The sequence below is a fragment of the Muntiacus reevesi genome, chromosome 3, assembly GCF_963930625.1.
Source record: "Muntiacus reevesi chromosome 3, mMunRee1.1, whole genome shotgun sequence".
In the NCBI taxonomy this organism is placed as follows: domain Eukaryota; kingdom Metazoa; phylum Chordata; class Mammalia; order Artiodactyla; family Cervidae; genus Muntiacus; species Muntiacus reevesi.
In genome coordinates, this window is record NC_089251.1 from 161033224 (window position 1) to 161046846 (window position 13623).

At 51.2% G+C, this 13623-nt stretch overlaps 1 protein-coding gene and 1 long non-coding RNA gene across 10 annotated transcripts in view; one reads left to right on the plus strand and one right to left on the minus strand.

Annotated features, from left to right (window-relative positions):
• The window catches only part of QKI (QKI, KH domain containing RNA binding), a 144986-nt gene extending 142880 nt beyond the window's left edge, over positions 1–2106 (minus strand). For 3 of the 7 annotated variants that reach the window (XM_065931010.1, XM_065931012.1, XM_065931011.1), the window contains exon 1: positions 1718–2106. In XM_065931010.1, coding sequence (XP_065787082.1) covers positions 1718–1859 — 142 coding nt within the window. In that variant the 5' untranslated portion in view covers positions 1860–2106. The remainder of the gene's footprint in view (positions 1–1717) is intronic. The other 4 variants (XM_065931007.1, XM_065931009.1, XR_010662451.1 and 1 more) reach the window with 3 other exon arrangements.
• LOC136165085 (uncharacterized) overlaps positions 1641–13623 on the plus strand; it is a 44550-nt gene continuing 32567 nt past the window's right edge. For 2 of the 3 annotated variants that reach the window (XR_010662452.1, XR_010662454.1), the window contains exons 1-2: positions 1641–1808; positions 10945–11054. This is a non-coding gene — a long non-coding RNA (uncharacterized lncRNA). The remainder of the gene's footprint in view (positions 1809–10944; positions 11055–13623) is intronic. The other variant, XR_010662453.1, reaches the window with a different exon arrangement.

The window sequence follows — 13623 nt, forward strand, 5'->3', positions numbered from 1 at the left end:
TAGGTCAGGTAACTGAGAATGTTACACATTTTGCTCTAAACATCTCTTATGCTTAAAAAAATATAACTGGCGCCCCTTAGCGCCCACAATTGGAAATACTCAATTGAAGAGTTCCAGCAATTTTTTTTTTTTTTTTTTTGACATTCCAGAAAGTTTTCTGCCTCCACAATCTTTCAAATGCCAACACAAATAGGAAAAGCAGAACCCCTTAAAGGCACAGCTCAAGTTTTCCCCGGAACAATCTGATATGAACCGATTTGCTGTTTCAACTATGGGGGGGCAAAAAGCTCATCTCAATGAAATCTATCTACTGCTGTATGTTTAACATATAAGCACACACACAAAAAACAGTACGCAGTAATATCCAACAGTTTCTACTTTTCGAGTTGTTTCTGAGACTTTCATGGTAACCAAAGCTCCTGGGATGCTTCTTCAACCTCCTTTTATCACACAGATTATTTCCGGTCTTTTGTTCTTGCGTGACATTCCAACTCCCCAACCTTCAGATCCCTTTCTCCCAAATCTGTTGTAAAAATCTCTCAAAATCCTTGCGAAAAACCTACAATCCAATGTTCATCGTTATGCAGCAATTTTCCGTTTTCTTCCAACAGTCCTCCCGGAGATACTTCTAAGAAGGAAAAAAAAGAAGAAACTCCACGCTACTCGATTTTCAAAAATGACCCCCTTCGTAGTGGTCGCCTTTCCCCTGGCGGCCACGGAAACGACCCCGGACAGGGACGCTCCGGCCCGGCCGCGCCGGCGGACCTCGGTCGAGCCCTCTCCGAGTCGGCCGGAACGAACGTCCTCGGCGGTCCTCGCTCCTCGCAGCTCTCCGCCGACGAAGCTCTGCTGCAAACTTTTGCTCGCTTCGTCTTCGCCCTCTCGGGCGCCTCGGCTTCCTGTCCTACACACCGAGGCGGCCGTGGCCCTGGGGGAAAGCTCTCCGCCCAAGTTCTCTCCAAGTCGGACGCCGCCCGCACGCGTCCTCGCGGTATTTCGCCTTCACCCCCCCGAATGTGAACTTAAAACTCCCCGACGGGGCTCGCTTCCCCAAACAAAAGGACAGAAAAGTGCTTTCCGCTGTCATTTTGTCCTCGCCTTCGGCTACGGCGGCTGTACTTTCGGTCGGCTCTGGGATGCCTTTCAATTCACCCAGCCCCACGCTCCTCGGTCCCCTCGAGTATCTACAAGCTGCGCAAACTTCCAAAAACAAAAGCACAAGCCCCACTCGGGGAACCGCCAGGACCTCTGTTGGGGGATGGGGGGTGGCCCCTCCGGGAACGGCCCCGAGGCCGGTGTCCTTCAGGCGCCCGCGAGGCGGGCGAGGCCGGGCAGCTCCCCGGGAGGCCCGCGGAGCTCGGGGCCGTCGTGGAGCTCGAGGCCGGGCCGGGAGCCGGCAACCCCGCAGCTTCCCCAGGCGCACCCGCCGGGGCGCCAGCGACGCAAGGCCGGGCCGGGGTGAGGGAGCCCGGGGTGGGGGGGGGAGCGTCCCACCCGCGGGTCCCGCCCGAGCCCCGGCCCGCCCGCCCCGCGCCCCCCGGCCTCGGCGCCGCCTCCGTGCGCCCCGCCCGGGCCTCGCCGGCCCCGGGCGCACGGTCCCCCGCCGGCGGCCGCGCGACCTTCCCGCCCTCCCCACACTCCGGCGGGCGTCGGGTCCCGGGGAGAGGGGCCGCCGCCCGGGCGCGGGCCGCAAGGGGCCGGGCCGGGCAGGACTCACCTTCGTCCAGCAGCCGCTCGAGGTGGTTGAAGATCCCGCAGAAGTTGGGCAGGCTGCTCATGAGCTTCTTGTCGTTCATCAGCTGCATCAGGTAATCTGGGGTGGGCTTCGGCTTCTCCTTCGTTTCCATTTCCCCCACCATATTCCAGGCTCCGCAGCTCACTCCGCCCGCCGCCGCCGCCGCCGCCGCCGGAGAGGGAGGGAGGGGCGGGGAGCCCCGGCCGCCGGCCGCTCGGGACTCGGCGTCCCGCTCCGCTCCGCTCCCGCGCCGGGCGCCCGGGCGGCCGGACCGCGCGCTCGCCGCGCTCTCCCCGCCCCCGCAGGCACTTTCCGCCCGCGGCCCGACGCGCTCCCGGCCCGCCGCCGCCGCTCCTCGGCCGCCGGCTCGGCGCGTCCCTCACGAGGCCGGCGGGCGGGAGGCGGGTCTCCGCGGGCCGAGTGCGGGCGCGGGGCCGCTCGGCGCCGGACGAGGAGGAGCCGGGCCGCCGCTCGCCCGCCCGCTCGCCCGCTCTCTAGCTCGCTCGGCTGGTCGCGCCCGCTCGGCCGCCGCCGCCGCCTCTGCCGCGGGCTCGGGGTCTCTCTGGGCTGGTCCCCGCCGCGGCCGCCTCTCCGCTGCCGCTGCCGCCGCGCTCTGACTCCGCTCCTCCTCTTCCTCCTCCTCCTCGCCGCCTCCTCCTCCTCACTCACTTGGCGGCGGAGTTCGCCTCAGTTCAGGCGGCGCTGCCAGCGGCGGCGGCGGCGGCGGCGGCGGCGCGGGGGGAGGGGCGGCGGCGCGGGGAGGGCCGGGGGCGGGCGGCGGGCGGGGCCGCGCAGGGCGGCCGTTAGCGGGGCCCTGCCGGCGCGCTCCTCCTCCCGCCGCCGCCGCCCCCCGCGGCCCCCGGCCCAGGCGGTGCTGCCGCCGCCGCGCCGTCTCCCTCAGGCGCCGTCTCCCTCAGGCGCACAGCCAGCCCGGCCTGGGCGCCGGGCCGGGGGATCGCCGCTTCGGGCGAGCGGAGAGCGGAGGGAGGGGCCGCTGCGGGGCCGCCGGACGGGGGAGGGCGGCGGCGGTGATTCGGGTTGGGGCGTGTGGAGGCTGAGGGGGCGCCGGCCGCGCCGCCGGGCCGGCTCTTCTTGGCGGGAGCGGTCGGGCTGTGGCGTTAGGGGAAGAGGGGTTTCCAGCGGGACGGGCTACGGCGTGTCAGGGCCGCGCTCGCCGCCTCACGGCCCCGTCCCCTTCCCCCGTTACTATAGGTTTTTTTAAAGCCACTCAGCCGCCCTCCCCGCCCCCACCCCCCAAAACAAATTTTTTTTTTTTTTAAACGTCCTGTTGCTTCACTGGGGGACTTTCAGGGTGGGCGTCACGTGGCCCGACACGTAGCCGTGAAGCCCGAGAGCGCGTGCGTGCGTGCGTCGAGGCCGGCGGCCACGCCCCTTCCGAGGGTCGCCCCGCCCCCGCCCGGGACCCGCGAGCCTAGGGGGAAGGGGCGGGGCGTGCCGCGCGCCTGCGTGGGGCGGGGCGGGGGAGGGGGCGCGCCCGGGCAGGGGGAGGGGAGGGCCGCGTGCCGAGGTGGGCGGGGGTCCTGGTGTGGGGACCTCCCCCTCTACCATCGCCACCTCCGCGCGGTGGCCGGACCGTCGGTCCCGCGGGGGCGGCGACGTAGCGTAGTCTCCGCTCCCGGCCCCCGGGCTGTCCTGGCAGGACGGGTTCCACGGTGGGCGCGCACGGCGACCTCCCGGGCTCCTCGCGGTTGCCTCCGGCCTCGGTGTCGCGCGGCGGGTTCCCCCCAGCCGTGGGCGCCTCTGGCCCGCCAGACGGCGTGGCTGGGTCAGTACGGCGGGGTCCGGGCGTGGGGGGGGTCTGCGCTTCCGTGGCCCCCAGCCCTTCCGAGCGCCGCTGCGGCGAGGCGCGTGCACCGGCGGGACCGAATTCGGAGCGGATCGGGAGCGCCGTCTGCAGCGCTTCGCGACGGCTTTAATATCCAGTAATGATCCCATGCAGCCGCGATGGCGAGGCGGACCGAGGAGAGGGTGCCTAAGTTGGAAAAGCGCAAAGTCAACACTGGTATTTGCACCATGCAGAAATAACCATACACTGGGCAAGGGGGTTTTCCTGCAGTTAGACTGCATTTCAAACATTTTTATTTCTTTGGGAAGGAATTTTCTGAACAGCCACACTGCAGTTAAAAAAATTTGGTTTGCAGAATGTGGTCACCCACCAAATCTGCATCTGCATTTTATTGCAAGCCCTTTATGACATTTTCAGTTGATAATGTATACAAACACAGACCATTGTATGAGTGATATGTGCTGAAATAGTTTCATGTCTGAAGTCATGTCTACCGAGTTCTAAATAAGTGGATTTGTTGGGTGTTTTTTGTTTCTTTTATAAAGTTTTGTTTCAGATTCTGAGGAACACTTTTTGAGTTGTATTGAAATTATTAAATGAATTTCAAACAAAAACTCGAGTGACAAGTAGCTTCTGGCCTATTCATTGAAAAAGCATAAAGTGAGTTTGCTTTTAAAATCAAGCTAAGTGGATAGAGGACATAGAATTGCTTTGCTGGACAAAGTTGAAAACATTCAGTTCAGTCGCTCAGTCGTGTCCGACTCTTCGATCCCATGAACCACAGCACGCCAGGCCTCCCTGTCCATCACCAACTCCCGGAGTTCACCCAGTCCCATGTCCCTCTAGTTGGTGATGCCATCCAACCATCTCATCCTCTGCCGTCCCCTTCTCCCCCTGCCCTCAATGTTTCCCAGCATCAGGGTCTTTTCCAGTGAGTCAACTCTTCGTATCAGGTGACCAAAGTATTAGAGTTTCAGCTTCAGCATCAGTCCTTCCAGTGAACACCCAGGACTGATCTCCTTTAGGATGGACTGGTTGGAAACATTGAACACAAATATTTTAAGTTCACCAATACCCATCATTGTTAGAGCTATAGAAGATTCACCTGAGCTGCTCTGTGCTTAGTCCATCAGTTGTGTCCGACTCTCTGCAACCCCGTGGACTGTAGCCTGGCCAGGCTTATCCGTCCATGGGGATTCTTCAGGCAAGAAGACTGGAGTGGGTTGCCAAGGTATTCACCTAATTACCTATTAAAGGATGAATATTCTAAATGCAGGGAATAGTCATTTAATCAAAAGCTGTTGTCTCTTCAAAAACTAAGGCATGTTTCCTTAGTAGCTGGCAGAATGATAGTTGTGAAGGGTTTTGGTACTAAGTTATTCATTTGACTTTAGTGTAAAATGTTCAGTCTCTGTAATCTGTTCACTTGTTTATTAAGCTCCTAGGCCTTGTGCTGAATGTATACCTCATTTAATTTTTAGTTCAGCCTTGTAACTTAGGTTATGCTAGTAGCCCCATTTTACATAAGGGGAAACCCAAGAAGGAGATTAAATAACTTCCCCAAGGTTATATAGCTCATGGGTCCTAGGTGTGGAATTCAAATCCAGTTATATTGTATTCTAAAGCCTGTGTTCTGTGCTCCTTTCCTAACCCTATCCAATAAGGTCAGAACTTTTGATGGTGTTCCACCATTTTTGACCCATAGAAACTGCAGTTTCAAATGACTAACTGGTTCTTACAGTCTAGATGAACCACATCAGAGTTAAAGAACAGTGATAGACTATTCATTTTCTATGTATCAAATCCCTTATGGTTACACCATTTGACAATAGCTACTCTGTTCTGCCTTGTCAAATATTTGAAAATAACTTTTGTGCCCACAGTTCTTCAGTGATTCCCCCACCACAGACGGAAAAAACCCAAAGATCTTACAGAGAGGTCTGTGGGTCCAGGTGCTCCAGCCTCCCGCTGCCCTGATGACCTTGTGCTGGGCTCTTCCAGCCCCCATCCCCTTCTGTTCGAGGTCCTTCCACTCCAGGACTTTGCTTCAGTGTTTGCTCTCCTTGCTGAGGTTTTCCCACACATCTCTAAGCAGCCCCCACACTTTTTCTCAAGACTTACAAGAGACGACTTTCCTTGCCACCCTATGTAAAATAGTGTATGCATTATTTAAGACACACACACCTGCTATTTGCTCTCTGCTTACCCATCCACCCCTCTTATAATTCTTTTCATGGTTTATTTCCACCTGACACTGTTTTTGTTGTTGTTCAGGCTCTCAGTTGTGTCCGACTCCTTGTGACCCCGTGGACTGCAGCACACCAGGCTTCCCTGTCCTTCACCATCTCCTGGAGCTTGTGCAAACTCACGTTTGTTGAGTCGGTGATGCCATTCAACCATTTCATCCTCTCTTGCCCCCTTCTCTTTTTTGCCTTCAATCTTTCCCAGCATCAGGGTCTTTTCCAATGAGCTTACGCTTCCCATCAGATGGTCAAAGTATTGGAGCTTCAGCATCAGTCCTTCCAATGAATATACAGGACTGATTTCCTTTAGGATGGACTGGTTGACTCTCTTTGCAGTCCAAGGGATTCTTAAGAGTTCTCTAACACCACGGCTCAGATGCATCAATTCTTCCATACTCAGCCTTCTTTATGGTCCAGCTCTCACATCCATACGCGACACTGTCTTATCTATGGGTAAGTTTGTCTGTCCCCTCCTCCTACACTGTGACCTCCTTGAGAGAAAAGACTTTGTTCCATTTGGAACTCCCAACCCCTCAAGACTGAAGGGTACATGTAGGCACGTTAAAAATATGTTCCAAAAAATATTAAGTACTTGTTATACACCAGGAACTATGCAAAACCCTTACCTACATTATTTCTTGTAGTCCACAGAGCAAACATCTGGGGTGGGTGTGAACAGTCAGATTTCAAAAAGAGAGTGCTTTAGAGCAGTAAGTAGCTGGACCATACAGCACAGAACTGGTCCAGATGGGGTGAGGCCTCCGCCTGTCCTCCAGTATCCACAGTAGCCCTTCCTTTTCTCTCAAACGCCTACCTTGCACATATTTGATGTGTTTGTATTACACCATTAATTACACAACAAATGACAAGTACAGTGAGGAACACAGAAATTCTTGGGATACATTGCTTGCCTTGCAGGAGCGTCAAAAGCTAAAACTTAATGTGGAAAAGCCTATATTATTACAAAAACATCTTTTTGATATTCATAATAAGATACAACATATTCACATGTTACACAGAAAGTTACAATATATGTATGGGTGAGCTCCTATTTGAAGATCCTTATAAAACTTTTTTTCACTGTGAGAAATTATGTCATCTGATATTGTTATCACTCAGTCACTGAGTCATGTCCCACTCTTTGCGGCCCCATGGACCATAGCCCACCAGGCTCCTCTATCCATGAAATTTTCCAGGCAAGAATACTGGAGTGGGTTGCCATTTCCTTCTCAAGGGGACCTACCCGACTCAGGGATCAAACCCGCGTCTCTTGCATCTCCTGCGTTGGCAGGCGGGTTCTTTACCACTGCGCCACCTGAAAACTACGCAGATTCTTTACTATTTGAGCTACCCTAGAGGCCCATGTCATCAATATGTTGACACTAAAAGTGTTCCCACATCTATCAGTAATTAACCATGAGTGGAAATACACTTTCTGTTCTTTTAAATTTGACTGGTGTTATTTGTTGCCATTCTTGACATTTAAAAATAGAAAGTCATTGTATTTTTTTCATCAGCACCATGGAGTTCTCACAGGAACTAAAATGTTTCTTGGACTTAAGCATCAGTCTTTGATGGCTTTTTGTCCTAAACGTTCTTTTTTTTAAAAGTCTTAATCCTTAGATTGTCCAAAAAGGGAATGGACCTTTCCCAATATCTTTATAAAGTTTATCACCTAGATAGATTTTTTGAGTATCCTTTTAAATTGTGAGATGGTTTATCAGCTGCTGTTTAAAAGATTGAAAATGACACATTATAAGTGTGAATATCTTAATCAACAAATATTTGAGTCCCCGTTATATCTAAATACCTGTCATTAACCCTAAGGCGCTTACAAACTAAGCTGGGAGCTAGTATCACATACCTATGAAAAGTTGGCCAAAGTAGAACCGATGCTTAAGACAAAGTGCCTCACAGATGGAAATGAGCGCCAAGGCAAGTCTGCCCGGGGCGATGAGTTTGCTGTCTTGCATGGGGAAAAGCAACAGAACTGAGGGAGGGCATAGAAAAAACCTTGAAAATGGGAAAGGATAGACTTACAGACTTTATAGTAGGAGTTTCCGCAAAGAACAGGAGGTGCCCGACTGTGGTTGGTCTTGAGTATGGAGCTAATGTGTTTCTAGAGAAGAGCCTTGGGAATTGTTTTTAATACCAAAAAAAAAAAAAAAAAATCAATAAAATGGTACTGTGGATTCCTTCAGTGAGTCCTATTTATATCTCTTAGCATAAATATAGCATTTGTGAAATAAAAGGCACTACTCCCATCTAATGTTAACTGTGCCACCTTTTAAACCACTAACAGGATCCTTGAAGATGTAATACGAACACCGAGTTTAAACCTCTGCTGGGGTTAAATGTTAGCCGGTGGTTCAAGTTTCTACTCATTTGACCCTAAAGGAAACTTTAGAGGTGAAACCATTCCCAGCCAAGATGCAGGCCCTTGTGCCATGAAATCCAATCTTCATTCCACATTTTGACAGAAACTAACTAAAAGACAATCGTCTATTAATTATAGGGCTATGAGAGTGAATTAAATACTCATTTGTTTTGATCACCTTTCTGACATTCAAGGTTTTATGATTGCAGAACAATTTCCATAGTGTTTCCCTGGATTGGGTTCCTTTGTTGTTGTTCTTTAGGATCTGGTTCCTTCGGGATGAATCTGTGGTTACATTTTTTTTTTTGACATATCGAACGGATACTGTGTAATTCCTAATCTATGCATTAGTTTTAAATAGCTCATGTGAGTGAACATTTTAGGAGCATGGGAAGTGTGCCTACTCAAGTCCCAGCCATTTAGTCAAATGCCATTATCCTTTACTGAAATTCAGCTGATGGTAGACTAAATGTTCAGTTTTTCCGGAGTTTCTCTCTTCGTGTTGTACTCTCTGGGAGCCGAGCTCCCAGTAGGACCGGGGAGACAGAGGGCTGATGTTTCCTGAGTCTCTAGGATGTGCCAAGCACTTCAGTTACTTCCTCGCTGAGTCCATAGCGGCTCTGAACTGAGTCTTACCCCCACTTCATAGCAAAGAACCAGCCGCTCAGAGAGTTAACGAAACGACCTGACTCGTCACACAACAAGGGGACAATTCTGGGGACAATGTTCAAACCAGACCCTCCAAGTCCCGAGTGACTTCCTCCAGCACCCTGCTGCCCCCTCTTATGACTTAAATTTGGGTGCCCTGAGAAGTGTGTCTTTTCATGGCTAAAATGCTGTCATCTTCTAACTCTGCCTGTCTTTTTTCAGTATTCTAAGCAATAGTGATACTGAAGCTTTTCAAATGTCAAGCTCTTCTGTCTAATTGAAATACTGCTGGTGTCACGTAGAGAAAGGGATGCTGGGCTGGGTATAAAAGGCTTTGTCAGCTGCAGCTGAAGAAGCTCTGAGGCACTGAAGGAGGAGCTCAGTCCCTGAGAGTTGAAGTGCGTGATCTTGGATGTCTTCAGCAGTTCTGAAATCCTGTGACTCTGTATAAGGCGTTTTCATCCACATCCAGAAGTACTTTGTTGTAATTTAATTTCTGTACCTAGGATAACCCTGTGTACAGATGGGTAGACTCACAATAGCAATAAGAAATGTATTTTAAAATCTTAGCTGTCCAGTTTTGTACTCCTCATTGAAATAAAAAAAAATTATATGTATGGATTTTTGTTTCCCTTAAACAATACAATGCATTTGATTGAAAGCCTTATTTTTATAATTTCCAAAGGGTTAAAACCAAATCTTCTTCTTTTTAAAAATCATATTACAACTTAATAAAAGCAGAACACTAAAAAGTTGCATCTAGGATTCCTAGTGGAAAACTTATACTAGGAGAACAGAAAAATCCCTAGAGGGTAGACTTCAAGGCCTGCTACTCTTTCTGCTTTTCAAATGCTTTACAAGTAATCTCCTTTCAATAATTATTTGTTTGAATAAATGAAACAAACAAGCAAACAAAAAGAAACACAGAAATATTTGCACTCCAGAGAAGGCAAGCAGCTGTTTAAGCTCCTCACACCCCAGAATAATTACCTAAGTAAACAGTAGCATCTGAAACATCCTTGCCCTTGGTGACCAAGGAAACAGACATACAGGGAGGGGCCACAGTGTCTGCCACAGAGGGAAGAGCTTTTGCAACGTGATGCAATGGTTCCTAGAGTGTGAGATGGTCTCAGTCTGCAAGAAGCACACTACTTGTGACAAAGGGCTCAGAGCATCCACAGCCCCCTGAATCTGTGGTGCCTCTTGATTTAATATTGAAGGACTTGTATAGCAACGATATTTTATCAGAGGCACTTTAACTTTATTTAGATATAAAATTAAAAGCAATCACAAAAAGTTTTAATACACTATAAAAAAAAAGCAATTATTGGCAACACTGATATTCAACACCTCTTAGAGCATAGATCTAAGCTCTTAGCCACACGACCGAGCCCTTCTCCCAGAACCCCCGAGAATCCCCTGACCCTGACACCTGGCACCCTGCTCCCACCTGGCCAGCAGGCTCTCGGCTCCTGTGTGCACCCGCCATACCAGTTGTTAAAAACATTTTCATTATCACCTCTGTTTGTGTCAGCTTATTTACGTGTTGGAAGGTTGTTTGCTTCACATCTTCATGTCCATTAAGCTTGAGTTTACTAGTTTCTACTAACTGCACCTAAAATGGATAGTTTTTCTGTCTAAAATGTGTATAAGTTCTTTGAGCAGATATCCAAAATTAGAAGATTTCTAGAAATCATATTTACTGGGTTACAATGAAATACCAAAGTCTTAGGTCTTATCTTCTATTTTTCACCAAATAATGCTTTCAGAAACAGGTTTCCAGAGCTGAAAAATGATGACTCATCCTCTTTATGGTGACCTCTTTATATTGCCCACCAGAGAAGTACGGCTGCCTGGCTTTCTCCCCAGTCCTATAGGGCCATTCACATACCCTTGCTGAACTGTCCATGTCAGGCTGATGATGACAGCATTTATGTTTCCTAAATACTCTGTTCAAATCCACGTGTAAAACTGTGTCTCAGTTCCCTTTCATAGATCTTCAAAGGCCACCAACTTGATTAACTGGTATTAATTACACTGAAATTCTCTCCATATCCACTGGCAGTAGGCATCATTTCTAGGTGGAAATAAAACATAGCGTAGTGAAATGAGTAACACGTTTTGTTTCCCGCAGTTCTAAAACCAGTGCCCTGAATTTACAGTGTGCGTCTGGAATGAAGTCAGAACGCTGCCTGCCAGCACCGTGGCTCACAGTGGCGGGGCTGGCGTCATCTCCCCATCCAGGTGAGGCTAACAGGAAAGCAGAGGATATAGGGAGGGAATCGAGAACACGAAACGGTTAAATTGTGAAGTGGGGAAAGGGAAGAAAGGGTCGGGTTCACGGAGTTCAGAGGCGGTCTTGTAAGCTGTCCCATCATCAAACAGGCCAGCGGTAATCCCAGCCGCCTGGATGCTGGTGGGCGGAAGCCCCAGGCCCTTCCCTGAACCAGGTTCCTTGACCTCCAGGGACCGATGGCCGGACTTGACCTTCTCCCCCCGGCAGCTGACCAGGTCTCTGCATTTCAGCCTGTGCGGGTCCTGATTTCACGAAGACACGCTTTCACGTAATCAGCCAGACCTGGCCACTCAGCTGGAGCTTTAGAGCGGACACCAAGCGGGATGGGAGGAGCTGGCCATCTCCCCGTCCCGACTGCGAGCTTGGGGCCTGGTGGGGGGGTGGAGGCCTTTCATCACTAGACTCAGGATGATGACAGTGGGGGCCTGAGAAGTACGTCCTTCTGCACAGTGAACATATGACATCATAATACCTTGCCCAGCCACGGAGTGACCTGCCGAGCCGTGGGAACTCTTTTCTCCCGGATGATTTGGAGGAATTCTTTCACCCCCATGCAGTGCAACACGCCCCAGAACATTCAGCCTGAAGTTTGCCAGCCCTTAGAGGAGGCAGCTGAGGACAGGCGTCTAGACCAAGAGCCGAGGACGTCCTGGCACTTACCAGCAACTATGTCAGCTGCCTCTGACTCTCTTCTCCCCTGTAAAAGCGGACCGTGGAACCCGAGGAGGTTGTCAGGACCCTGTGAAGGACTGAATACGAAGGGCCTAGCAGAATCCCAGGAGCACAGGAAGCTGTCAATAAACAGAATTGCCTTAAAAACTGACCAGAGTCAGGTCTAGATTTAGCTCTTATTTATCCACGCACATGTGTCTTGGAATGTGTGTCAATATCTCTACGGACGTTGAAACTGTATCTGCAAAGCTCAAAAGTAGTTAGTCATCAGTTTCCCGTCACTTCCCATTGCACAAAACCATTTCCTGTTCCCAGGACTGCTGACACTAGGAAGCAAAAGGACAAACAACCTGATGAAAAGGAGCCTTGATCCCCGGCTGGCTGGGTTGTCAGCTGCAACCCGGGAGATCCGAAGCTGGCCCGGGGCCTCCATGCTCTCCCAGACCCGTTTTCGGCTGCCAGGCGGTAGGCAGAGCTCTGCAGCAGTGGGGCAGATGGGGGAGAGGAGGCGCTGTCCCCTCCCACCCTGTCTCTGGGCCCCCAGGCTGGAGTTAGAGGAGGGACCTGGGAAGATCCTGCCTTCCAGCGGGAAAGTGCAGGCGCTCCCACAGTACCTGCAGCAACCTCCTCCATTTCACTGACAGTTGAAGGTCGACCCAGGGCTTAAAATGTGAGGTCTGGGCAACTGTTGGGCTGCATGGGGCCAGGTCAGGGGCTTTCTCTGATGCCCAGCATGGGCGGCTCGAACCGGCAGGCACAGCTGAGTGAAGGAGTAGGGTGCCTGCCCCACCCGCCCGCAGAGCAAAACCATGCTTCCTTATGTCCCAGCAGACATCGCTAAGCAAAGCAATGAATACCACCCTCGTTATTTAAATCACACATCACAGGGGAAAAAAATAGTTCATGTTTTGAGGAACTTAAAATTGCCAAGTAGGGTGGGAAGAGGCAAACACTCACAGGTGATCCCTGCAAGTCAGCTTGTTGGATCACACATGAAGCAACTGGAAGACCGTCGCAGCGCTGGGTTCCTGAGGTGAACTTGACTTCTGCAAGTGAACCTCCAGCAGCCTCAGCATCAGCCAGACTAGATCTCTGAGACCAGGATGCCCACTGCTCTGGGATCTGCAGGGCTTCCTTGGTGGCTCAGAGGGTAAAGAAGCTGCCTGCAATGCAGGAGACCTGGGTTCAATCCCTGGGTCGGGAAGATCCCCTGGAAAAGGGAATGGCAACCTGCCTCAGTATTCTTGCCTGGAGAATCCCATGGATCGGTCACTTCACCCATCCCCAGGATGTGTGTCTGTAGCCTCCAAGAAGTTTACCAGTGGAGCCAACACTTTCTCTTAGAGGTTTTCAGGGTAGACTAATGCTGAACAAAACTTACATTTGCATCATCCTGTTTTCTTATTACCAGGAGGGCCAGAGTTATTATCAATAGATTCCTAGGGGGTGTGAGTCAGTCTGAACTATAACTGGATCCCTGACGTTATAAGGGCTTAATAAGAATTTTCCTCTGAATATCTAGTTTTATAAAACTGGCTTATTGTAACTAGTATACAACAATTATGCACTAAGGAAGGGTCAAGCTATAGACCACAGCAAAAAACTTAAGTCTCCTATTTTTAGGCCAGACTTTCCCAAGGCAAAATCTCAACCACATCACTGAGCTCTCCTGCAGATGACACAGACCTGGGCTCAGGGCTCGGCCCTCTCCCGGGCGTGTCCCCCTCCCGGGCGTGTCCCCTGCCCCATTGAGCATCAAGTTCAAGATCTTGCCTCTCTGCCTGCATCTTCTCTTGTTTTCTCTGTCATCTTGGTCAGAGGGTCACTTCCTGTCACCCCACCTGC